Source organism: Salvelinus fontinalis, chromosome 23 (assembly GCF_029448725.1).
Source record: "Salvelinus fontinalis isolate EN_2023a chromosome 23, ASM2944872v1, whole genome shotgun sequence".
NCBI classification, from domain to species: domain Eukaryota; kingdom Metazoa; phylum Chordata; class Actinopteri; order Salmoniformes; family Salmonidae; genus Salvelinus; species Salvelinus fontinalis.
In genome coordinates, this window is record NC_074687.1 from 17,393,151 (window position 1) to 17,419,245 (window position 26,095).

The window sequence follows — 26,095 nt, forward strand, 5'->3', positions numbered from 1 at the left end:
TGACTTGTGTCATGCACAAAGTAGATGTCCTAACCGACTTGCCAAAACTATAGTTTGTTAACAAGAAATGTGTGGAGTGGTTGAAAAACAAGTTTTAATGACTCCAACCTAAGTGTATGTAAACTTCCGATTTCAACTATACATTCCAGTGTTTACCTACATAGAATGTTGACGATATCTCTGCAATTTCACTGACCTTACTACTCACACTGAGAAATCAATGGGCATGTGTGTGTGTGTGTGTATATATATGTGTGTTTGTTTGTTTACAGTGTGTGTACCCACCCATTGCGATAGCAGCCAGTTTATTCTTCTCCTCAGGGCTGAGTTGTAACATGGTGTGTATGACGGGGAGTAGAGCCTGTCTCTCGCTGCCTGACTGCAGGAAGATGAACTGTAAAAGGACATTCTTCAGATACTCCAGGTTGGCCACACTCTTCTCTCTCTCATGGTTACGTTCCAGACGACGCACTTCAGACTTCAACAGCTAGAGAAGAACGAACAGGTACACAAAAAAACAAGTATGAATGTGTGAGCACTGTATATGTAAGCAGTGGCGACCCGTCATTCAGGGCATGTGGGGCTCTGAGCCCCACATTTTTAGCAACAATGTTTTGCATGTTATTTTGGCATTAATATGTGTCACATATCAGTTTCCAAACAATGTAAAAAAAAATATATATTTATCTTTGAGTTAATAAAGCCGCATACAAACATGGTCTCTTTTTTGTTTTGAGTAAAGCAGCTCCAAATACAGGTGCTTCAGCCTAGCTCAGTGCTTTCTGTGGCAGTGGTGCAAGCCAGCAGAAAATACGGATTGAGCCGTATTTGAGCAGTGATTGGCTCAGTGTTCTGTCACTCAAGTAGAACTAGAAAATTGGGTGCTGTCATAGAGTTACATTAGAAGTGTCCATCCGAGAAGGATCAAGGTCATTGGCCACAAATAAAATGACGTCAAATCACATTATATCTACAGTAGCGTTGATTGCCCTGATCATGTCAACATCATACTTTCAAAATCTTAGCTAGCAAGCTAGACAAGCAGTCATCATCATGAATCAAGTCGACAATCTACTGGCAAATCCTTTTTAATCCTTGTCATATGAAGAGAAATAATGAAGAGAAATTTTAGATAAAATGTATCAGTGCTCATCGGCCATTGGACATAAAATTACACAACAAGTTGGAAATCGCAAACTCAACAATGGTTTGGAAGGAATCAGTGAGGCTAACTGCAAGCATTGCAAATCAACCATTAGCCTGCTATTCAGTGGAGTGGCTGTGTGGTCCAAAGTATAAGATTAAGGGTATTTTTGGCCATGCTGTCAATGAAGCATGATGTGCCGCGCTCAAAGCAACTGTTAACACAGAACTGCAAAATCTGAGTTCAAGACAACTGGGAACTCGGGAAAAATGAGCTACGACTGGGAAAATACGTTTTGAACTTTCATCCAACTCGGAATTGTACATTCGGAACGTGGGCCTCTTTCTAGAGCTACGACCTGAAGATCATGGACGTCATCATGATTCCCCCCCCCCCCCCCCCCCCCCCAGTTGTCTAGAAAGCACCATAAATCCAGAGAATGCCTGAATTTGATGACAAGTTTGATGACAAAATTTGCCTACGAAGGCCCGCCGCGCCACCTTCCTGTTCAAGTGAGCACAACAAGGTGAGTCCAAAAAAGTATTGTATGCTGCTGCATAAATGATATGTATACTCTAGCTAAGAAAGTAATACTAAGTGTATGTTGTGTAGTTAGATGTTAGTAGCCCATGTGCCTCACCCTAATAATTTGGTCTATTTTCCCCCCTCTTCATTTCACCTACTGTTCTGACTTGGTGGTGGACATGTAGCCTATAACATGTTTTAGAGAAATGTAATCATCTAATATTTTAAGAGCTTTCATTGTCTGCTTATATGCCCCCTTTATGTTGCCGTACATTTCAAAAGTGGTGAACAAATAGTTATATTGACTACGTCCATCCTAGCTCACTTATTAATGTCTTAATCCAAATGATGGATTCCTTTTTATCCGCTTGTCGTCCCCTTATGCCATAGTTTGTACATCTCAATTGTCAGCAGAAACCACATTTGTTTCAGCAAGTCAGCCATTTCAGCAATGTTTTTTTTAAAGCAGTAAATGAGCTGAATGAACTGTTTCGCTGACCGACAAGGCTCCGCTGATAGCCAGGTAGAGCAGTGGTAAGATGTTGGGACTGCTGTTGGGACAGCTTTATGTAGGCCCAAACAGTTTGTGTGCACCGTTTGTCACCGTTATAGTGCAATTCATGTATTGTTTAGTGTTGTGTAGTGGCTTTGCTTGCATGCATCCCACATTATTTATCTTTTGTCCCACCAAGATTTACATGTTAAAATGGCCACTGTCTGTAAGTGGGAGATAGTCTGAAAGAGAGCATATCTGTTTCATCAGTACTGTGTGTGTGTACGTACATTGACCTGTTCCATCAGAACAGCGTTGGTAGCCTCGGTCTCATGCAGTAGACTGTTCATATGTTCCATACTGCGTGTAGCTGTGGTCAACTTCTGATTCAACTCCTCTTTAGTCGGCTCCACCTGCCACACAAACGGCTCTGCAACCAATCACACAAACAAAATGGTCCTTTAGCAGACAGTTGTATTCGAAGACACAGTTCACAGTATGTAAAAAAAAAAGTATCCCTTGTGGGAATCAATCCAACAACTCCGTAGCCTTTGGAGACATGCATGTACACACATGTACCCTGTTTGGGGTCTGGGGAGGTGAGTAGTTGCTCCAGTGAGGGTAGGTATGTGGATGACAGGGACTCTGTCTCGGAGGTCTCCATGCCCTCCCCCTCCTCTCTAGCCATGGACTGGAGATCACCGAGGCCCAGCCCCCCCATTCCCCCCTGGTCCACGGGCCGGCGGTCCACCGCTGACTTACGACTGGTCTGGACTGGAGCTGGACCTGGAGGGAGACAACACATATCATACAGTCATGCTGGGCAGAGAGCAACAATGTCATTCCCGATTTCACAAGTGTGAAATCCAGAAGCGTAGAAGACCGGGGGATACATTTATAAACAGACAAACTTTTTTTTTAAACAGTGCTGAAAAAGAGCAGATTTCACAGGTAGGTGTGTTTGAGTGTGTGAGAGAGCGACAGAGGCAGAGAAATGGCAGGTGCCGGTGGGCAGACGGTGTCTGATTGATGGATAGAGCATGAGAAACCTGTGGGTACAACCACCTGCAGCCTACCTTGCCCTTCACACCCTAGAGAACACACACACAGCTTTGTCTTACTATACTTGTTAGGACTTTTTGGGGACCAACAATTGATGCCCAGTAAAAATCCTATTTTCCCTAAACCTAAAATAGCCTTTTTACAAGTCAGGACTGGCAAAATGTCCTCACTTCTTTTAATTTTAGTTGGTTTACTTTTCTGGTGAGGACTTCTGGTACTCACAAGTATAGTAAAATGTGTCCACACACACACAGTCTCTGGAACCTTTTGACTATAATTTGCACTGAGATTCAATCAAATCTAGAACATTTTACAGTTCAGATGAAGGAAGGGAGACAAGGAGAGGAAGCTTTTTATGACTATAGGAAGGGATCCAGCCCTGCTGTCTCCAGAAGTACTGCTTTGCCCAACTCTGTGTGTTAGGGTGGCACTAATGACCAGGTTCTCCAGATGCCAGTGTGCTAGTGCCACCAAGAGGGGCGGGCAGAGCAGAGCTGGTTAAGGCTGGATGGGCTCTCTGTACCCTTCACACTAACTAACACCTGGCTAGGCTGCTGAGATGAAGTGTGTCCCATCTTTACACAGCTGCACTACAACACTGGACGAGTAAGATAAAAAGACAGCGACCGAGGGAGGGAGGGGGAGAGAGCGAGACAAAAAGAGTGTGTGTGTTTACTCCTAGTGGCTCCAGAGAGCAGGTGTATGGGAGATGATATATTATCGCTATCAGCTCTGCTCTCTCATACTCAACTCACAACTAGGGCTGTTACAGTGACAGTATTAGCGCCACACCGGTGGTCACGAATCATAACGGCAGTCAAATTCTACGTGACCGTTTAGTCATGGTAATTACACTTCTCCAAGCACTGATGCTTCTGATGGTCATTAGAAGCCTACCAAACTTGCTAACTGCCTGGTAATAGGCACTGTAAATGTATTTTAAAATCTAAACACTTCATGAGAGCTCATGAGCTCATATTGCGCAACATTTCTATAGGCTATGCATTTGCTTGATAAAAAACTTTTTGATGGCCTCTATTAAAAAGAGGAGCATCCCATCAGCTTACGATATTTATTTCCCAATATTAAGCACAATGCTTCACTTTACAACAGGAGTATAGCCCACCTGGCTGGCATGAAAATGAACCACGGTTAAAGCGTCCTCCAGTTGCTATTTAAGTGCACAGATGACATTTTATTTTTTATTAAAAAAAAGAAAAAAAGAACGGTTCATTCTAAATCAAAACAAATTCCACACATATATTATTTAGTATATGTAAAGACAACATTAACTGAAGAATAGTCTGATGGGTGACAATATGATTGAATTATGTATTATCACTTGTGAATGATGCCCAGCTTGTGCAGTAGGGCAAAAAACAGCGCATGCCTTTTTTTGGCGACTTTTTCAAATCATAGTCGCACACCTCATGTAGCCTAGCCCATAGACCTACAGTATATGTTCTGATCAGGTTTGTATCACAACTAAAGTGGCCTTCTTAAAATTAAGGATATTAATCTGATTTATAATGGTGTAGAGCTTAACTGGCATACATAGGCTGCAGGTGAGTTTCAAACACACACCTTTATAATAACCATTATACAATACATAGCCTAACACATATTACACATGGCAGAAAAACATAAAACTAAACTGATTTAAGATGTCTTTGATACATAATTGGTCTAGCCTTTGAGTGTGGACTGTATAATTTTGCATATTGGATGGACTGGTTACTTTATGCTACGCTCCAAAATGTCTACGCATGACTCTGGGAGAGAACATATAACCCTAGGGGTTGCTGTTGATTCATTGTGCAGGGCGGCCTACAATTAGTCAATTTGTTTTTGAAAAGCCGAGTAATAGGGATTTATTTGATATTTTCATAACTAATTGGGTAACACATTATCTTTAGCTATACAGAATATCTCACCACCATGCGTTTCCTTCTCCTCCTCTCCTTTATTCCTTTCTCCAACATGCAGAGGGGCTGTCAACTGTTTAGTGAAGTGTGTTTAGTTGCGAAAACATGTTACTATCGATGTTCCTGAACAGATTTCACTTGGTTTCCCAAAGTTAGCCCATTGCGTACAGAGTTTGTGTGGAATAGCAGTGAGAGCATACTCCTAAAACAGTGGTTCATGTGTGAAGTGAAGTAAGTGTCGTTGTATTTATTTCTCAGCTGCTCATATTAAGCACATGAGCAGCTATAAAACCCAAGTAGCCTACAAAACAGACGGCGGGAAAGCGTGCTGCCTCCATTCTCTATTCCAGTGCATACAGATTACATGTATTTTTTCTCGGCCCCTGTTCCTGACCATTGAATAATGTGCCATTCTAAATCAAAACAAATTTGACATAATTGTAAAGATAATATTACATTGAGAATAGTCTGATGGGTAAAAATCACTTGAGAGAACAGCTGTGCAGTCTGAGGAAAGGAACAGAGTCGGAAGTTTTTTTTCTTCTACTTTCTCAAATCATCAATAGCATATAGTCGCACCATGCAGCCCATATGTTTGGATTTCTAAGACATTCTAAGGTTTGTATCATTAACAACTAAAGTTGCCAAATAACTCTAAATCTAGCGTATAGGACCTGTTTCAAGTGATCACTTTTAATCTCAATATAGCCACGTCATATGAGCAAGTTCAATTATACTCTTCTTACTATAAAATCATAATATAAAATAATGGCACGGGACTTATAAAGCATGTCTTGTCAGCTTAATGTACAATCCTACAGCCTATGGCATGGAGGCCTCTGGCATGAAGGCCTCCCGGGTGGCGCAGTGGTCTAGGGCACTGCATCGCAGTGCTAGCTGCGCCACCAGAGTCTCTGGGTTCGCGCCCAGGCTGGGCTGGGTTCGCGCCCAGGCTCTGTCGCAGCCGGCCGCAACCTGGAGGTCCGTGGGGCGACGCACAATTGGCATAGCATCGTCCGGGTTAGGGAGGGTTTGGCCGGTAGGGATATCCTTGTCTCAGTATGTAAAAAAAAATAATTATGTAATAAAATGTAATAAAATGTATGCACACTGTAAGTCGCTCTGGATAAGAGCTTCTGCTAAATGACTAAAATGTAAATGTAAAATGGAGCATAGCCAGATAACATACAGTAGGCCAACTCATATTCTGTTGTTTTGAAATACATTTTCTTCATATCATGTTTCTTTAGACCTGACTAAAATAAATAATGGATTAATTGTGATGGTGTATATTAAATGGATTTGTTCCAAAGGCGCACCTCAGCAGCTTGTATGTATGGAGGTCTGGAGTGCCAAACGTGTTTATGTTAATTAACGGTCAATTACCTTGAGACCGGCAGTCTTCTGCATGACTGCCACAGCCCTACTCACAACCACCGCTCTACCTTTCCCCTGGCCTCCATCCATCTCCCACTCTCCCTCTTTAACCCAACACTCACCCCCCTCCTCTCCTTTCCAAAACCCCACTCTCCTCTTTCCGTCTCTCAACCCAATCCTGTTCTCTCTCTACTCTCCTCTCCCTCCCGTCTTACTGGTCTGTTTCTGCAGTGTAAACAGTTGGTTCTCCAGCCTGGTCATCTGGTTCTGCAGGGTCTCTACTGTAGTTCTGTGTTCATCCTGAAGGTGGCGGATCTGCTCCCTGAACCCTGAGCGCTGGGCCACGGCCTGCGAGGTTAGCTGACCCACCGTCTGAGCATGCTCTGTCCGCAGTGACATAATCTCAGCCTGGAGAGACATGAGTCTGGGGGGGAAGGGGAGGGAGGGAGTATGAAATAAAGGAGAGAGGGGGAAACAGATTAAGGCTGTTACTATGGACTTGAATGTTAACAGACTGAGATAAAACCTATTAGCTCTGAGAGGTAATACAAGTATTCAGGCACACATAAGCCCGTACCTCTCTCTGAGTTCGGCCTCTTTAGCGACGGTCTCCTGCAGTATCTTGTTGTGTCGTTCCAGCAGTGTGTCATGTTCCATCTGGAGCTGTTGTAGTTCCGCAGTGCTCGCCGCCAGACTCTGCTGACTGTCCTGCAGCTTGGCTTTATACTGGTCCACCATGGACTCCATCTGCTCTCTGTCACACACACATTATCATCATATGACACACACACACACACACACACACACACACACACACACACACACACACACACACACACACACACACACACACACACACACACACACACACACACACACACACACAGTATCTGTAGATATACCTCTCCTGTTTAGTGGCGTCTCCAGCGCTCTGTGCTGAGGTTTTGTTCTTCTGTTGTTTGAGGACGTTGTGAACTCTGACCTTATAGCTGTCAAACTCAGCAGTGACAGATGACAGCTCAGCCTTTGAAATAACATTCACATCACACAATAATTAATGCTTCACTTAATTAAAAGCCAAACAAACTGTTTGTAAGCACACATATTAGAAGCACATATTAGGCGGTAGCGGTTTTCATATTACATCTCTATTTTCACCCTGAACCGCATGTGGTTGTGTTTCTGCAGGCCAGCAGTAAATTAATATGATGGTGTATTGTGTGCCAGTGTATCAGTATTGTAATGAATAGTACAGTGTTAGTGTGTATGTCCCTGAGGTAGGAAACCCAGCAGCACTTCCTCTAACGTGGAGCCAGACCGTACCATTCATCATCACCCACTAGACCCCAGGGGGACACCCCCATAATAAAATGTTTGGTTTCAACAATTTAGCAAAGCTGCACACTAACACTTAACTGATGAGATATCCATAGCGATATTTCTACTGCCTGAGCTGAGAGAGGGGATGGAGAGAGAGAGGTTCAGACAGAGGAGAAAGGAGAGGAGAGGGAATGCGAAGGAGAGAGAGAAGGAGAGAGAGAAGGAGAGAGAAGGAGAGAGAAGGAGAGAGAGAAAGGTTCAGACAGGTTGGGAGAGGAGAGAGAGAAGGTGAGGGAGAATCAGAGAGAGAGATGGGGTTTAGGGTACAGGAACGGAAAAGAGAGATAAAGAGAAGGCAGAGAGAGAAAATAAGATGAGAGAGGGAGGAGAGAACTGGATGATGTGTGTGCGTGTACCTACCTTGGCAGTGTTAGCCTCCTGCTGTAGTGTGGTCAGTCTCTGTTGCAGGGAGCTGCTTGTTCTCTGCTGTTGTTCAGTCAGTGTCCTCAGCTGCTCATGCAGTCTGTGGCGCTCCGCAGTCAGGTCACAGCACTGGATCTATACAAGAACACAAGAGCCACTGATAACTGATAGAACATTTAGGGACAGATAACATTGTGACACAGTATGTACTCATCCATTACCCCTTTCAGACAGAGGGCGTTACATTGAAAGTACAGTCATGTTGCAGGCTCAGATGTCTATTTGTATTTATTATAGATCCCCATTAGATGCTGCCAAGGCAGCAGCTACTCTTCCTGGGGTCCAGTAAAATTAAGGCAATTATACAATTTTAAAAACATTACAATAGATTTCACAACAGATTTCACAACACATTAAGTGTGTCTGAATGGGTTCAGGGGCTGTCATCTTACCTTGTTGTTCTCTAGTTGCTGTTGATGTGCCTCCAGCTCTCCCTTCAGAGAGGCCAGCGTCATCATCTGAATGGCTTCCTGCACACATACACACACACACTTATTAATACACTACTTACCTACACAGACACTACACATTCAAGGAAACCCCAACTCTAATGTATTACAGAACACGGCAAACACTCATTTGACTAAAGTAGTGATGTAGGAAGAGGTCCACTGGGACCCTCTCTGTACTCCAGGTAATCAGGTCCCTCGGGTCTGACCTGTCTCTTGGCATCAGCCAGGTCTTTCTTGGTTTTCACCAGCAGCTGTTTCATCTTGGAGCTCTTATCCTCCCCCTGGTCCAGCTGGGACTTCAGAACCTCTGGGAGAACACACAGAAACAGGTTAGAAGAATGGATAACAGTAGAAAGGCCATTGTTATAATGAATGAAACACATTATAGAGACGTATAAACTTTTGATTTGCAGTAAACTTAGATTGTTAGAGGTTCCTTGAGTGGCGCAGCGGCCTAAGGCACTGCATCACAGTGCTAGAGGAGTCACTACAGACCCGGGTTCGATCCCAGGCTGTATCACAACTGGCCGTGATCGGGAGTCCCATAGGGCGGCGCACAATTGGCCCACCGTCATCTGGGTTAGGGGAGGGTTTGGCTGGCATTGTAAATAATAATTTGTTCTTAACTGACTTGCCTAGTTAAATAAAAAGGTACAACATTTTAAAAAGATTTAGTGCTTTCGTTAGTGGGTTGGCTGTAAGGAAAGTATGTCAGAGGGGCAAATAGTAGGGATCAGTATTTGTGGTTACCGATCTCCTGGTTGAGTGCCTCTTCTTCCTGTGTGTGTGTGTGTATCTGTGTTTTCAGCTCCTCCACACACACGTCCTTCTCTGACAGTTTGGTGTTGAGTTCTTTGACCAGGCGTTCATAGTCTGCCATCTCCATGTCCAACAACGAGCTCTGCTGGGCCTCCTGGAAGAATAAAACACACACATTCACAACGGAAACACACTGTCTGCATCGTAACATATAAACAGACTGAATCCCATTTCTACACATATCTTAGTATGAGTAACGGAAAAGCAGCTTCCAGTGCTTGAGGGTAAAATGTTACTTTGACATCCTGCTAGATTCTGAGTGTTGTTTTTTAGGACTAGAGGCAACACGACACACATCACGACACACAACTCCCAGTGAAGGTTAAAAGTAAGGGCTTTACCACCTCTGTATTTAAGTGGCCTTGCCATGTTTGTGCATGTGTATGCATGCATGTGTGGTATTGTGTACCTTGCGTAGCTGCTCTAGCTCCTGTGTTGTCTGCTGAGACTGCTGCTTCTGTCTGCGGAGCTGAACTGTCAACTCCTCTACCTCCTTCTGCAACAACGACAGCTCCTGGAGACACAAAACACGATTATACTTGTGAGGAATTTTTGGGGACCAACAACTGATTCCAAATTCCAAATCCTATTTTCCCTAACCTTAAACATAACCCTTAAGTCTAAAATAGCCTGTTTAGAAGCGATGACTGGAAAAAATGTCCTCACTTCTCTGAATTTTTGTTACTTTACAATTCTTGTGAGGACTTCTAGTACTCAGAAGAATAGTAAAACGTGTACACACATTTAGGTAATTTAGCAGACGCTCTTATCCAGAGCGACTTACAATCAGTGCATTGAACAAAAATAGTTCTCTCTCACACACACTTTTGTCTTTTTTTCCTTCAGTAGTCTCTCAGCCTGCAGGTCTCTGTTCAGGGTGTCTGTCTGTCTGTGTAGTTCTGCTGTCTGTCCTTCCATCTGTCTCACCGTGCTCCTCAGAGTCTCCAACTCGGTCATCAGGTCCTCTCTCTCCGACCACAGCTGTTCATGCTGGACACAGAACACACACAATCAAACTTAACTCATGAGTTCTTGGCAAACACCAGTCCTCTTGGCCATATAAATAGCCAGGGATACAGAATACACTTCAACAATAACATCACATCAGGTAAACATATCTAACATAAAGACATCCAGGGATGTCTCAGACACTGTTATGAGTTTCTCTGTCTGTATTTCCAGTCTGTATTGTCCCAGGGGAGCTTTCAGCTCACACAGCCAAGACCAGCATCTGTCTCAGTAGACTGACAACGCCACAACAGCAGATGGAACCAGCCACTGGTTAATTTACACACACTCCGTTACTTCACAAGAAACAGACAATTAGGAAGAGAAAAATGTAATCATAAGAAGAGGAGGAATGAAAATAATGAATTAATGGACAGTTTGTATTTGGACTGAGGGGGAAATAGTCAGTTTGGTTGAGCATGCTGGATGACATCTGAGCATGGTTTGTGTGTGAGACTGTAGTGAGTGTGTGTGTGTTACCTGTTGTACTGCAGTGTTGAGTCGTTTGGTCAGCTCTGAGATTTGTTTCTCAGCTCCCTCCACCGTCTCTCTCTCCTTATCCAGCTGCTCTGTCTGCCTGTCGTAGTCCAGCTGCAAGTTCTGGAACACACACACTTAGTATTAAACACATTCACTATTGAATAGGCGTTGTGCAGTTTAATTAAGCAATAAGGCACGAGGTGGTGTGGGATGTTTTTTTGCACGACGCAACACGGAGTGCCTAGATACAGCCCTTAGCCGTGGTATATTGGCCATCTACCACAAACCCCCGAGGTGCCTTATTGCTATTATAAACTGGTTAACAACGTAATTAGAACATTAAAAATAAATGTTTTCTCTATATATAGGGTCTGATATACCACGGCATGCAGCCAAATCAGCATTCAGGGCTCGAACCACCCAGTCTATAATGCAGATTAACACCAGCGCATATATCAAGCTGCCTGTTCTACAGTGACAGGATATTCAAACTTTATTTGTCACATGCGCCGAACACAACGAGTGCAGACTACCGTGAAATGCTTACTTACAAGCCTTTAACCAACAGTGCAGTTCAAGAAGAGTTAAGAAGATATTTACCAGGTAGACTAAAGTAAAAAGTAATAATAAAGAGTAACACAATAAGAATAACGAGGCTATATACAAGGGGCACCGGTACCGAGTCAGTGTGCGGGGGTACAGGCTAGTTGAGGTAATGTGTACATGTAGGTGGGGGTGAAGTGACTATGCATAGATAATAAACAGCGAGTAGCAGCAGTGTACAAAAGGGAGGGAGGGGGGGGGCGTCAATGCAAATTGTCCAGTGGCAATTGTATTAACTGTTCAGCAGTCTTATGGCTTGAGGGTAGAAGCTGTTGAGGAGCCTTTTGGTCCTAGACTTGGCGCTCCGGTACCGCTTGCCGTGCGGTAGCAGAGAAAACAGTCTATAACTTGGACGACTGGAGTTTCCGACAATTTTATGGGCTTTACTCTGACACCGCCTAGTATATAGGTCCTGGGATGTCAGGAAGTTCGGCCCCAGTGATGTACTGGGCTGTTCGTACTACCCTCTGTAGCACCTTACGGTCAGATGCCGAGCAGTTGCCATACTAGGCGGTGATGCAACTGGTAAGGATGCTCTCAATGGTGCAGCTGTAGAACCTTTTGAGGATCTGGGGACCCATGCCAAATCTCTTCGGTCTCCTAAGGGGGAAAAAGTTTTGTTGTGCCCTCTTCGACTGTTTTGGTATGTTTGGACCATAATAGTTCATTGGTGATGTGGACACCAAGGAACTTGAAACTCTCGACCCGCTCAACTACAGCCCTGTCGATGTTAATGGGGGCCTGTTCAGCCCGCCTTTTCCTGTAGTCCACGATCAACTCCTTTGTCTTGCGCACATTGAGGGAGAGGTTGTTATCTTGGCACCACACTGCCAGTTCTCTGACCTCCTCCTATAGGCCGTCTCATCGTTGTCAGTGATCAGGCCTACTGTTGATCAGGCCTACGACACTGTTGTGTCGTCAGCAAACTTAATGATGGTGTTGGAGTCATGTTTGGCCACAAAGTCGTGGGTGAACAGGGAGTACAGGAGGGGACTAAGTACACACCCCTGAGGGACCCCAGTGTTAAGGATCAGCGTGACAGACGTGTTGTTGCCTACTCTTACCACGTGGGGGGCGGCCCGTCAGGAAGTCCAGGATCTAGTTGCAGAGGGAGGTGTTTAGTCCCAGAGTCCTTAACTTAGTGATGAGCTTCGTGGGCACTATGATGTTGAACGCTGAGCTGTAGTCAATGAACAGCATTCTCACGTAGGTGTTCCTTTTTTCCAGGTGAGAAAGGGCAGTGTGGAGTGAGATTGAGATTGCGTCATCTGTGGATCTGTTGGGACGGTATGCGAATTGGAGTGGGTCTAGGGTATCAGGGAGGATGCTGTTGATGTGAGAAATGACCAGCCTTTCAAAACACTTCATGGCTACCGACGTGAGTGCCACAGGGCGGTAATCATTTAGGCAGGTTACCTTCGTTTTTTGGGGCACAGGGGCTATGGTGGTCTGCTTGAAACATGTAGGCATTACAGACTCGGTCAGGGAGAGGTTGAAGATGTCAGTGAAGACACTTGAAGTGAAGACACTAGTTGGTCCGCGCATGCTTTGAGTACACGTCCTGGTAATCCGTCTGGCCCAGCGGCTTTGTGAATGTTGACCTGTTTAAAGGTTTTTGTTCACATTGGCTACCGAGAGCGTTATCACACAGTCATCCAGAACAGCTGGTGCTCTCATGCATGCTTCAGTGTTGCTTGCCTCGAAGCGAGCATAAAAGGCATTTAGCTCATCTGGTAGGCTCGCGTCACTGGACAGCTCGAGTCTGGGTTTCCCTTTGTAGTCCGTAATAGTATTCAAGCCCTGCCACATCCGATGAGCGTCAGAGCCGGTGTAGTAGGATTCAATATTGATCCTGTATTGACACTTTGCTTGTTTAATGGTTCATCTGAGGGCATAGCGGGATTTCTTATAAGCGTCCGGATTAGTCTCCCGCTCCTTGAAAGCGTCGGTTCTAGCCTTTAGCTCGATGCGGATGTTGTCTGTAAGCCATGGCTTCTGGTTGGGATATGTACGTACAGTCACTGTGAGGACGACGTCGTCAATGGACTTATTGATGAAGCCAATGACTGAGGTGGTATACTCCTCAATGCCATTGGATGAAACCCGGAACATATTCCAGTCTGTGCTAGCAAAACAGTCCTGTAGTGTAGCATCCGCGTCATCTGACCACTTCCGTATTGAGCGAGTCGCTGGTACTTCCTGCTATAGTTTTAGCTTGTGAGCAGGAGGATATAATTATGGTTAGATTTGCCAAATGGAGGGCGGGGGAGAGCTTTGTATGCATCGCTGTGTGTGGAGTAAAGGTGGTCCAGGATTTTTTCTTCTCTGGTTGCACATGTGACATGCTGGTAAAAATGTGGTAAAACCGATTTAAGTTGGCCCGCATTAAAGTCCCCGGCCACTAGGAGCGCCGCTTCTGAGTGAGCAGTTTCTTCTTTGCTTATGGCCTTATAGAGATGGTTGAGAGCGGTCTTAGTGCCAGCTTCGTGGTAGTAAATAGACGGCTACGAATAATATAGATGAGATCTCTCTTGGTAGATAGTGTGGTCTACAGCTTATCATAAGGTACTCTACATCAGGCGAGCAATACCTCGAGAATTCTTTAATATTAGACATCGCGCACCAGCTGTTATTGACAAATACACACACACCTCCACCCCTCGTCTTACCAGAGGTAGCGTCTCTGTTCTGCCGGTGCATGGAAAATCACGCTAGCTCTATATTGTCCGTATCGTCGTTCAGCCACATCTCGGTGAAACACAAGATGTTACAGTTTTTGTCCCGTTGGTAGGATAATCTTAATCGTAGGTAATCAATTTTATTTTCCAATGATTGCACGTTAGCAAGAAGAACGGATGGCAGTGGGAGTTTACTCGCTCGCCTACGGATTCTCAGAAGGCTACCCGATCTGCGGCCCCTTTTCCTGCGTCTTTTCTTGACGCAAAAGGCAGGGATCTGGGCCCGATCCAGTGAAAGCAGGATATCCTTCTCGTCGGACTCATTAAACGAAAAAGTTTCTTCCAGTCCGCGGTAAGTAATCGCTGTTCTGATGTCCAGAAGTTATTTTCGGTCATCCATTCAGGTCTAGAACAAAACTCCCATTAAACACAGCAGAGTGATTTGATCTCTAATGGCTTCCAGAGCCAATTCATAAAGACAACCGTCTGATCCCATTTAATGTGGCTGTTGTGCATTATACTAACTGAAACAGAAAGTTCTCTGCTGAATAGACACACTTAGTAGCTATGGCCAGAAAGCTAGAGCATTGGGGGAAAAGCCACTGTTATTTTCCGCATCATCTCTTTAAGTGTTTTTTGCAATAAAACAGATTTGTACCACCGGTTAAATAAGCAATTCACTATTGATTTCTGTGTTGTTCATTCTGTATAAATAAGGAAGGGATGTAGTGAGGGGTCAGGGCTAGGGGTCAGGGGTGAGTAGTACCTTGTATCCCTCTGCTCCATGGATGATGTCTTTCATTGAGCTGGTCACTCTCTCTCGCTCAGCCTTCAACACCTCCACTTCCTCCTTCAGAGACACAGCCTCTTTCCTGCTGGTGTCCAGCTCCTTCCTGGCTTTCACAGCCACCGCCTTGATCTTATTCATCCTCTCATCCTTCCCTTTGCTTTCCTTCTCCAGCAGGGCTGAGATGGAAGGATGAGACATCATCACACACAGATCATTGGAGGAATCAGTATCCCTCAATGATTGGCACTTTGTATCTGTCATTCTTAAATGAGCTTAATAAACATCTAGGAAGATCATCTCAAAACAAACAATAATTACATGTGTTGTATTGCTCATCTGTCATAGTATTATTACACAGAGTTTCCTGTTCTACATTGGACAGTAGTAATTAGGAACGTACCGATTTTCTCAGTGAACTCATTGGCTGTGTTCTCCTCTGAGACAGGAGAGGGGGCTGTAGACTGGTGGGGGGAAAGAGGGAGGGAGGGAGGGAGAGAGGGAGGGGGAAAGTCAATCTGTAGAACTAATGAAAAATACCACAGCAGTCACTTTGACACACCATGGCTTGGGAAAAAAGCGGTGGGCAAAAAAGCAATCCCTTTATGTCCTTTAGATGGTGTGTAGATGTTTTGAAGGAAAGACGCCAGAAGAAGTACTTACCTGTAAGCCAGCCATCTCTCTTCTCAGCTGAGATATCACTGTGTCCTTCTCTGTTAGCTGCTGTTGTAGCTCTCTCCTCTCCTTCTCCGCCTGTTCTTCCTCCTCCTCTCTCTCTGTCTCTCTTCCCTCCTTTTCCTCCCTCTCTCTGTCTGACAGTGTCTCTGTAGCCTGGCTGACCTGTGTCAGTAGTTCTTGGTTCTCTGTTCTCATCTTCTCATTGGCCAGTTTCATCTCCCTCAGGTCTTTCTGTAGAGCTTCAGTATCTCCCACCACCTCCCCCAGATTACTCTTCAGCAGGCTCCTCTCCTTCTCCAGCTCCTGTATACGAGCCTGCAGCTCCTCCAACTCTTCCCCTGGGCTCCCCTGCACATTCTCAGACCTCTCCCTCTGCACCTCCTCTAGATTACTCTTCAGCAGGCTCCTCTCCTTCTCTAACTCCTCTATACGAGCCTGTAGCTCAGCCACCTCCCTTCTTTGGCCTTGACTCTCCTCTACCTCCCTCTCTCTTTCCTCCCACAGCCTCATCACCTCCATCTCTCTGTCCTGCAGTGCTGACAGTGTTCTGTCTCTTGCTGTGCTCACCACATTGACTGTCTCCTCTAACTCCTGAACAGCACTCTCCTTCATCTGTAGCTGAGAGAGGATCTCCCCGTTCTGCTTGCTCAGATCCTCCACTGAAGCCCTTAGCTCTACAGCTAACACTGTCTGCACCTCAAGAGATGCCTTTAGCTCAGAGGCTAACACTGTCTGCGCCTCTACTGAGTCCTTTAGCTTGAGGGCTAACGCAGTCTTCTCCTCCATAGACATCTGCAGCTGCTTCTTCAGCCCCTCGGCTGCCTGTGCCTGCTCCAGGAAGCTCTCCAGCCTCTTCTCCAGGCCCTGGACCTTTTCCAACAGGCTGTCTCTGTCTTCATCCAACCCTTTCACCCTCTCCACCAGACCATCTCGCTCCTCAGTAAGCCCTCTGACGCTCTCCTGTAGCTCCTGGACTGCAGAAGCCGCCTGTTCCTTCATAGCTTCATACTGTCTGGTGAAGTCCCCGGTCCTCTGACCTAGCTCAGTCTCCAGGCCTCTCAGGATGTCTCTGGTGTGTTCGTACTCAGCCACCGCCTGGCTCCTGTCTAGGGACTCACACTGGGACCTCAGCTCCTGAGCCTGACCCTGCTTTTCTTGCAGGGTCAGGCTCTGGTGGGCTGCACCAGGGACAGGGCTGGACAGGCTCTGTCTGGGGCTGGAGGGGCTAGCAGGGCTGGCAGGTAGGCCGTCCACTGAATCTCTCTGAGGGCCGCTCTGCTGGAGCTGAGTGAAAGCTTGAGCCTCCTGAAGGTCACGGTTAGGGGTCGCAACCTCCCGGGTCATCAGCAACTCTTCGATTTTAAACTGTAGTTCCTCTTTCTCTGTCTGAAACTCCTCCCTCACCCTCTCAAGCTCCGCCTCCAGTTCAGTCTTCACATTGCCAAGGAAGGTCAGCTCGTCTTGCAGCATGGTATTCTGGGATTGCTGGTCCTCCAGGGCGGATCGTAGCTGTCCGCTCTCTGTCTCTCCATCACTGGTATTAATCTGACTTACACCAGACAGCACCAACATCCTGGCCAACCCTGAGCTGCGGCCGCTAGGCTCCTCCTCTTCTTCCTGCACATCCTGCAGGAAGCTGTCATAACAAGAGGAAGAAGATTGGATTAATAAAGCACTTATTCTAGCTGCTCAAAGCGTTTTACTGTACATTGTATGACTTAGCTCGTCCATCACCAATGTGTAGCACTAGGCCCCACCTGTCTTTGAGAGCCAGCTGCTCACTGAGCTCCTCTTGGAGGAGTAGCAGTCTCTCTCTCTCCATCTCAAAGTCCTCTTCCAGAGCTCTCAGCTCCTCTTCATGTTGCACACTATGCTGAGCCAACTCCTCTCTCAGGTTCTCTACTTCCTGCTGGGCCTGAAAGGAAAGGAAAATAAACACATACACTTTATTGCAACATTTAAAGCAGGTGGTCTTCATCAACTGTCAGTTTACAACACTGTAACGGTTTTTCTTTTGTGACATTTTTCATACACTACCTTTGAACTAACCTCTGTCAGCGCCCTCTGGTGGTCTTCTTGCATCGCTGAAGCCACCTGGGCGCTTCGCTCCAAGGCTGCAGCTAGCTCCGTCTGCAGACTCAGGATCTGTGACTCCAGGCTGCGGCTAATGGCTTCTACACTCTCGTTTGAGTGTTCCCTTTCTCTCTGCTTTTCTTGCTCTCTTTCGCTCTCTTTCTCTCTGTCATTCTCTTCTTTCTTCCTCAGAAGCCTCTGGAAGAATTCGACTTCTTCTTTGTGTTTGGCTTGGGATGAGTCTAGGCTCTTCTCCAAGGCTGCAATTTTCTTCTGGTGGTCTTCCTTGGTCTGGTCCAACTCTCCCAGCAGGGTGGCCAGTTTCCCTACTGCATCCTGGTCATATTCAACAGAAAACATCAAGTTAGAACTGCACTGGAACAAAAGGCTAAACACCCTGTAGTTATCAAGGGCCAGGGTAGGTGACTACTGGTCTGGCCTACACAGACAGATGACATGGTCTACTATAGTTCACCTGTTCCCGCTGCTTGACCTTCTCATTCTCCTTCCGCAGTAACACTGCACTCTGCTGGGTCTCAGCCTTTTCCAGCAGCAAGGCACTCATTCTCTCGGTCAGCTCCTAGTAGAACAGAATGGAAAACACATTACTGACAAACACTCATGAATAAAATAGAAATGAACAGAACACCTTTACACTTCCAAAGCACTTCAGCAGCATGAGATTATACATTTTCTCATGTAAGATTTTAAGACCACAAACCTGTATGATGGAGTCACCTGAATTGCCTTTTGGCTGAGATTTTAGGTTATCGACCTCCTTTTCCAAATCTGAAAAAGAAATATTGAGAAACAGAAAGGACAACAATTATTAAAAAAGGAAATCCAACCAGCTGCTGTATTAATATTATCAACGATAACAACATTGAATGGTAAACCGTGGAGAGATGTCAGCATTCGCACAAAACTGAAAGCGCAAACCACCGCATTTACCCATGGTATGGTGACCGGAAAAATGGTTGAATGCTAACAATGTATTTATTCCCTCCATAAGGCAATCAAACAGGCAAAACGTCAGTACAGAGAGAAAGTAGAGTCGCAATTCAACGGCTCAGACACAAGACATATGTGGCAGGGTCTACAATCACGGACTACAAAGGGAAAACCAGCCATGTTGTGGACACCAACGTCTTGCTGCCAGACAAGCTAAACACCTTCTTCGCCTGTTTTGAGAACAACACAGTGCCACCGACGCGACACGCCCCCAAGGACTGTGGGGGCTCTCGTACTCCGTGGCCGATGTGAGTAAGAAATTTAAGCATGTTAACACTAGCAAGGCTGCCGGCCCAGACGGCATCCCTAGCCACATCCTGAGAGCATGTGCAGACCAGCTGGCTGGAGACTTTTACAACTGTCCCCACTTGTTTCAGGATGTCCACCACTGTTCCTGTACCCAAGAAAGCAAAGGTTACTGAACTAAATGACTATCGCCCCGTAGCACTTGTCATCATCACCCCCCCCAACCCCTCTATTTACGCTGCTGCTACTCTTTATCATATATGCATAGTCACTTTAACTATACATTCATGTACATACTACCTCAATTGGGCCGACCAACCAGTGCTCCCGCACATTGGCTAACCGGGCTATCTGCATTGTGTCCCACCCACCACCCCCTCTTTTACGCTACTGCTACTCTCTGTTCATCATATATGCATAGTCACTTTAACCATATCTACATGTACATACTACCTCAATCAGCCTGACTAACCGGTGTCTGTATGTAGCCTCGCTACTTTTATAGCCTCGCTACTGTATATAGCCTGTCTTTTTACTGTTGTTTTATTTCTTTACCTACCTATTGTTCACTTAATACCCTTTTTGCACTATTGGTTAGAGTCTGTAAGTAAGCATTTCACTTTAGCTCACGTGACAAATAAACTTTGATTTGAAGTGCTTTGAAAGGCTAGTTAAGGATCATATCCCCTCCACCTTACCTGACACCCAAGATCCACTTCAATTTGCTTACCGCCCCAATAGATCCACAGACGATGTAATCGCCATCGTACTGCCCTATCGCATCTAGACATGAAGAATACCTACGTCAGAATGCTGCTCATTGACTATAGTTCCGCCTTCAACACCATAGTTCCCTCCAAGCTCATCATTAAGCTCGGGGGCCCTGGGTCTGAACCCCGCCCTGTGCAACTGGGTCCTGGACTTCCTGACGGGCCACCCCCAGGTGGTGAAGGTAGGAAACAATACCTCCACTTCGCTGATCCTCAACACAAGGGCCCCACAAGGGTGAGTGCTCAGCCCCCTCCTGTACTCCATGTTCACCCATGACTGCATGGCCAAGCACATCTCCAACTCAATCATCAAGTTTGCGGACGACAATACAGTGGTAGGCTTGATTACCAACAACGACGAGACGGCCTACAGGGAGGAGGTGAGGGCCCTCGGAGTGTGGTTTCAGGAAAATAACCTCACACTCAACGTCAACAAAACAAAGGAGATGATTGTGGACTTCAGGAAACAGCAGAGGGAGCACCCCCCTATCCACATCGACGGGACAGTAGTGGAGAAGGTGGAAAGTTTTAAGTTCCTCGGTGTACACATCACGGACAAACTGAATTGGTCCACCCACACAGACAGCGTTGTGAAGAAGGCGCAGCAGCGCCTCTTCAACCTCAGGAGGCTGAAGAAATTTGGCTTGTCACCAAAAGCACTCACAAACTTCTACAGATGCACAATCGAGAGCATCCTGTCGGGCTGTATCACCACCTGGTATGGCAACTGCTCCGCCCACAACCGTAAGGCTCTCCAGAGGGTAGTGAGGTCTGCACAACGCATCACCGGGGGCAAACTACCTGCCCTCCAGGACACCTACACCACCCGATGTCACAGGAAGGCCATAAAGATCATCAAGGACAACAACCATCCGAGCCACTGCCTGTTCACCCCGCTATCATCCAGAAGGCGAGGTCAGTACAGGTGCATCAAAGCAGGGACCGAGAGACTGAAAAACAGCTTCTATCTCAAGGCCATTAGACTGTAAAACAGCCACCACTAACATTTAGTGGCCGCTGCCAACATACTGACTCAACTCCAGCCACTTTAATAATGGGAATTGATGGAAATTATGTAAAAATGTATCACTAGCCACTTTAAACAATGCAACTTAATATAATGTTTACATACCCTACATTACTCATCTCATATGTATATGTATATACTGTACTCTATATCATCTACTGCATCTTGCCATCTTTATGTAATACATGTATCACTAGCCACTTTACACTATGCCACTTTATGTTTATATACCCTACATTACTCATCTCATATGTATAGACTGTACTCTATACCATCTACTGCATCTTGCCTATGCCGTTCTGTACCAGCACTCATTCATATATCTTTATGTACATATTCTTTATCCTTTACACTTGTGTGTATAAGGTAGTAGTTGTGGAAATGTTAGGTTAGATTACTTGTTGGTTATTACTGCATTGTCGGAACTAGAAGCACAAGCATTTCGCTACACTCGCATTAACATCTGCTAACCATGTGTATGTGACAAATACAATTTTATTTGAAGGCGAAGTCAGTATAGGTGCATCAAAGCTCAGACAGAGAGACTGAAAAATATCTATCTCAAGGCTATCAGACTGTTAAATAACCATCACTAGCCAGCTACCACCCGGTTACTCAACCCTGCACCTTGGAGGCTGCTGCCCTATATACAGTACCAGTCAAAAGTTTGGACACACCTACTCATTCAAGGGCTTTTCTTTATTTTTTACTATTTTCTACATTGTAGAATAATAGTGAAGACATCCAAACTATGAAATAACACATATGGAATAATGTAGTAACCAAAAAAAAGTGTTAAACAAATCAAATGTATTTAGAATTTCATATTCTTCAAAGTAGCCACCCTTTGCCTTGACAGCTTTGCACACGCTTGTCATTCTCTCAACCAGCTTCACCTGGAATGCTTTTCCAACAGTCTTGAAGGAGTTCCCACATATGCTGAGCACTTGTTGGCTGCTTTTCCTTCACTCTGCGGTCCAACTCATCACAAACCATCTCAATTGGGTTGAGGTTGGATGAGTGTGGAGGCCAAGTCATCTGATGCAGCACTCCATCACTCTCCTTCTTGGTCAAATAGCCCTTAGACAGCCTGGACGTGTGTTTTGGGTCATTGTCCTATTGAAAAACAAATGATAGTCCCACTAAGCCCAAAACAGATGGGATGGCGTATCGCTGCAGAATGCTGTGGTAGCCATGCTGGTTAAGTGTGCCTAGAATTCTAAATAAATCACAGTGTCACCAGCAAAGCACCCCCACACCATCACACCTCCTTCTCCATGTTTCACGGTGGGAACCACACATCAGGAGATCATCCGTTCACCTACTCTGCATCTCACAAAGACACGGCGGTTAGAACCAAAAATCTCACATTTGGACTCGTAAGAACAAAGGGCAGATTTCCACCAGTCTAATGTCCAATGCTCGTGATTTCTTGGACCATGCAAGTCTCTTCTTATCATTGGTGTCCTTTAGAATTGGTTTCTTTGCAGCAATTCGACCATGAAGGCCTGATTCACGCAGTCTCCTCTGAACAGTTGTTGTTTAGATATATCTGTCACGTAAACTCTGTGAAGCATTTATTTGGGCTGCAATCTGAGGTGCAGTTAACTCTAATGAACTTATCCTCTGCAGCACAGGAAACTCTGGGTCTTCCTTTCCTGTGGCGGTCCTCACGAGAGCCAGTTTCATCATAGCGCTTGATGGATTTTGCGACTGCACTTTAAGAAACTTTCAAAGTTCTTGACATTTTCCGTATTGACTGACCTTTATGTCTTAAAGTAATGATGGACTGTTGTTTCTCTTTGCTTATTTGAGCTATTCTTGCCATAATATGGACATGTTTTTTTTTTTAACCAAATATCTTCTGTATACCACCCTTACCTTGTCACAGAGTGTGCAAAGCTGTCATCAAGGCAAAGGGTGGCTACTTTGAAGAACCTCAAATATAAAACATTTTTTGATTCATTTAACACCTTTTGGTTACTACATGATTCCATGTGTTATTTCATAGTTTCGATGTCTTCACTATTATTCTACAATTTAGAAAATAGTACAAATAAAGAAAAACCCTTGAATGAGTAGGTGTGTCCAAACTTTTGACTGGTGCTGTACATAGATATGGAATCCCCGGCCACTTTAATAATGGAACAGTAGTCACTTTAATAATGTTTACATACTGCTTAACTCATCTTATATGTACAGTTGAAGTTGGAAGTTTACATACATTTAGGTTGGAGTCATTAAAACTCGTTTTTCAACCAATCCACAAATTTTTTGTTAACAAACTATAGTTTTGGCAAGTCGGTTAGGACATCTACTTTGTGCATGACACAAGTAATTTTTCCAACAATTGTTTACAGACAGATTATTTCACTTCTAATTCACTGTATCGCAATTCCAGTGGGTCAGAAGTTTACATACACTAAGTTGACTGTGCCTTTAAACAACTTTGAAAATTCCAGAAAATGATATCATGGCTTTAGAAGCTTCTGATAGGCTAATTGACATCATTTGAGTCAGTTGGAGGTGTACCTGTGGATGTATTTCAAGGCCTAACTTCAAACTCAGTGCGTCTTTGCGTGACATCATGGTATAAACAAAAGAAATCAGCCAAGAAAAAAAGTCTGGTTCATCATTGGGAGCAATTTCCAAACACCTGAAGGTACCATGCTCATCTGTACAAACAATAGTATGCAAGTATAAACACCATGGGACCACGCAACCATCATACTGCTCAGGAAGGAGACGCGTTCTGTCTCCTAGAGATGAACGTGCTTTGGTGCGAAAAGTGCAAATCAATCCCAAAACAACAGCAAAGGACCTTCTAAAGATGCTGGAGGAAACAGGTACAAAAGTATCTACATCCACAGTAAAACGAGTCCTATATCGACATAACCTGAAAGGCCACTCAGCAATGAAGAAGCCACTGCTCCAAAACCGCCATAAAAAAAGCCATACTACGGCTTGCAACTGCACATGGGAACAAAGATCATACTTTTTGAAGAAATGTCCTCTGGTCTGATGAAACAAAAATAGAACCGTTTGGCCATAATGACCATTGTTATGTTTGGAGGAAAAAGGGGGAGGCTTGCAAGCCAAAGACCTCCATCCCAACCGTGAAGCACGGGGGTGGCAGCATCATGTTGTGGGGGTGCTTTGCTGCAGGAGGGACTAGTGCACGTCACAAAATAGATGGCATCATGAAAAAGCAAAATTATGCGGATATATTGAAGCAACATCTCAAGACATCAGTCAGGAAGTTAAAGCTTGGTCGCAAATTGGTCTTCCAAATGGACAATGACCCCAAGCATACTCCAAAGTTGTGGCAAAATGGCTTAAGGACAACAAAGTCAAGGTATTGGAGTGGCCATCACAAAGCCCTGACCTCAATTCTATAGAACATTTGTGGGCAGAACTGAAAAAGCGTGTGCGAGCAAGGAGGCCTACAAACCTGACTCAGTTACACCAGCTCTGTTAGGAGGAATGCGCCAAAATTCACCCAACTTATTGTGGGAAGCTTGTGGAAGGCTACCCGAAACATTTGACCCAAGTTAAACAATTTAAAGGCAATGCTACCAAATACTAATTGAGTGTATGCAAACTTCTGACCCACTGGGAATGTGATGAAAGAAATAAAATCTGAAATAAATCATTCTCTCTACTATTATTCTGACATTTCACATTCTGAAAATGAAGTGGTGATCCTAACTGACCTAAGACAGGGAATCTTTTACTAGGATTAAATGTCTGGAATTGTGAAAAACTGAGTTTAAATGTATTTGGCTAAGGTGTATGTAAACTTCCGACAACTGTATATACTGTACTCTATTCTACTGTATTTTAGTCAACACTCCGACATTGCTCGTCCTAATATTTATACATTTCTTTATTCCATTCTTTTACTTTTAGATTTGTGTATAGTCGTGAATTGTTAGATTCTACTGCACTGTTGGAGCTAGGAACACAAGCATTTTGCTACACCCGTAATAACATCTGCTAAATATGTCTATGTGACCAATAAAATGTGATTTGATTTAAACAATGTATGACAGATGCATCATGTACCTGCACATTTGGACTTCATCTTCTGTATGGCAGCCATCTGCTTCTTGGCAAACTTGATGAGGTCATCTTTGGACAATGTATCCAACTTCAAAGAGGTACCAGTAAGACAAAGAGGTACCAGTAAGACAAAGAGGTACCAGTAAGACAAACAGGTACCAGTAAGACAAAGAGGTACCAGTAAGACAAAGAGGTACCAGTAAGACAAAGAGGTACCAGTAAGACAAAGAGGTACCAGTAAGACAAAGAGGTACCAGTAAGACAAAGAGGTAACAGTAAGACAAAGAGGTACCAGTAAGACAAAGAGTTAACAGTAAGACATAGAAAGCATTATGTGCTGCACCTTTGACTTAGCGGCGGCACCTGGAGGAGGTGAGGCCACAGACTCTGGGCTGGTGTCCTGCTGTCGTAGAGAAAAAAATTGTACATAAAACAGGATACAGGTATGACACATACACACACCATACAACTGCCAACTAACTGAATGATCTACATATCACATTTGATCATACATTACTAGCTACTCATTATTATTATCTAGATCAGTCAGTTATAATTGAACTACAATGCATCACGGATTTGACACTGCTCTTGAACGACTTCCTTGTCGTTGGACCAAACTTACCTCCATCTTGATCGACGCAATTTAAGTACCCAATCGTTAACGAAATCGGTAGTCTGTGTAACTGAATATCTGATATGTGTTCTTATATTGCACGGTTACTGTACGATTTGAAAACGAAAGGATTTCAATATTTTGATGCTCTCCAATGCTTAGCTTCAGTTCATTTCCGCTTCAACCAACGTCCGTACGTACATACGTCACAACGAACGTAGTTCTAATCTTCTTCCTCTATGGTAAATTTGGCGATCACACAATTTAATGTGCATCCCGCCACCTACTATGCAGGATGGAAACAGGATTCCCCAAAAAACGAAATAAACTACCAAAAGAAGACCCCAAAAATCGAGAAATAAAATAAGCTAAATCAAACTACTTTTCTGTAAAAACATGTTACAGATCTGATCCCTACACAGGCTCAAGGGGAACCTGGGAGGGAGGGTCTTCCGG

The 26,095-nt window shown here is 44.6% G+C and overlaps 1 protein-coding gene across 4 annotated transcripts in view; it reads right to left on the reverse strand.

Moving 5' to 3' along the window:
• Window positions 1-25,837, reverse strand: part of LOC129820946 (GRIP and coiled-coil domain-containing protein 2) — a 29,715-nt gene extending 3,878 nt beyond the window's left edge. The window contains exons 1-23 of one of the 4 annotated variants that reach the window (XM_055878092.1): window positions 25,649-25,837; window positions 25,367-25,423; window positions 25,027-25,111; window positions 18,629-18,696; window positions 18,383-18,487; window positions 17,872-18,243; window positions 17,592-17,749; window positions 15,820-17,470; window positions 15,560-15,620; window positions 15,136-15,335; window positions 11,089-11,208; window positions 10,426-10,590; window positions 10,010-10,114; window positions 9,532-9,694; window positions 8,988-9,088; window positions 8,722-8,799; window positions 8,267-8,404; window positions 7,429-7,550; window positions 7,104-7,280; window positions 6,742-6,950; window positions 2,742-2,948; window positions 2,453-2,592; window positions 286-487 (exon numbers count right to left, since the gene is read on the reverse strand). In XM_055878092.1, coding sequence (XP_055734067.1) covers window positions 286-487; window positions 2,453-2,592; window positions 2,742-2,948; window positions 6,742-6,950; window positions 7,104-7,280; window positions 7,429-7,550; window positions 8,267-8,404; window positions 8,722-8,799; window positions 8,988-9,088; window positions 9,532-9,694; window positions 10,010-10,114; window positions 10,426-10,590; window positions 11,089-11,208; window positions 15,136-15,335; window positions 15,560-15,620; window positions 15,820-17,470; window positions 17,592-17,749; window positions 17,872-18,243; window positions 18,383-18,487; window positions 18,629-18,696; window positions 25,027-25,111; window positions 25,367-25,423; window positions 25,649-25,654 — 4,690 coding nt within the window. In that variant the 5' untranslated portion in view covers window positions 25,655-25,837. Of the gene's footprint in view, window positions 1-285; window positions 488-2,452; window positions 2,593-2,735; window positions 2,949-6,741; window positions 6,951-7,103; window positions 7,281-7,428; window positions 7,551-8,266; window positions 8,405-8,721; window positions 8,800-8,987; window positions 9,089-9,531; window positions 9,695-10,009; window positions 10,115-10,425; window positions 10,591-11,088; window positions 11,209-15,135; window positions 15,336-15,559; window positions 15,621-15,819; window positions 17,471-17,591; window positions 17,750-17,871; window positions 18,244-18,382; window positions 18,488-18,628; window positions 18,697-25,026; window positions 25,112-25,366; window positions 25,427-25,648 lie in introns of those variants that run through there. The other 3 variants (XM_055878093.1, XM_055878090.1, XM_055878094.1) reach the window with 3 other exon arrangements.
• Between the last annotated feature and the right edge of the window lie 258 nt (window positions 25,838-26,095).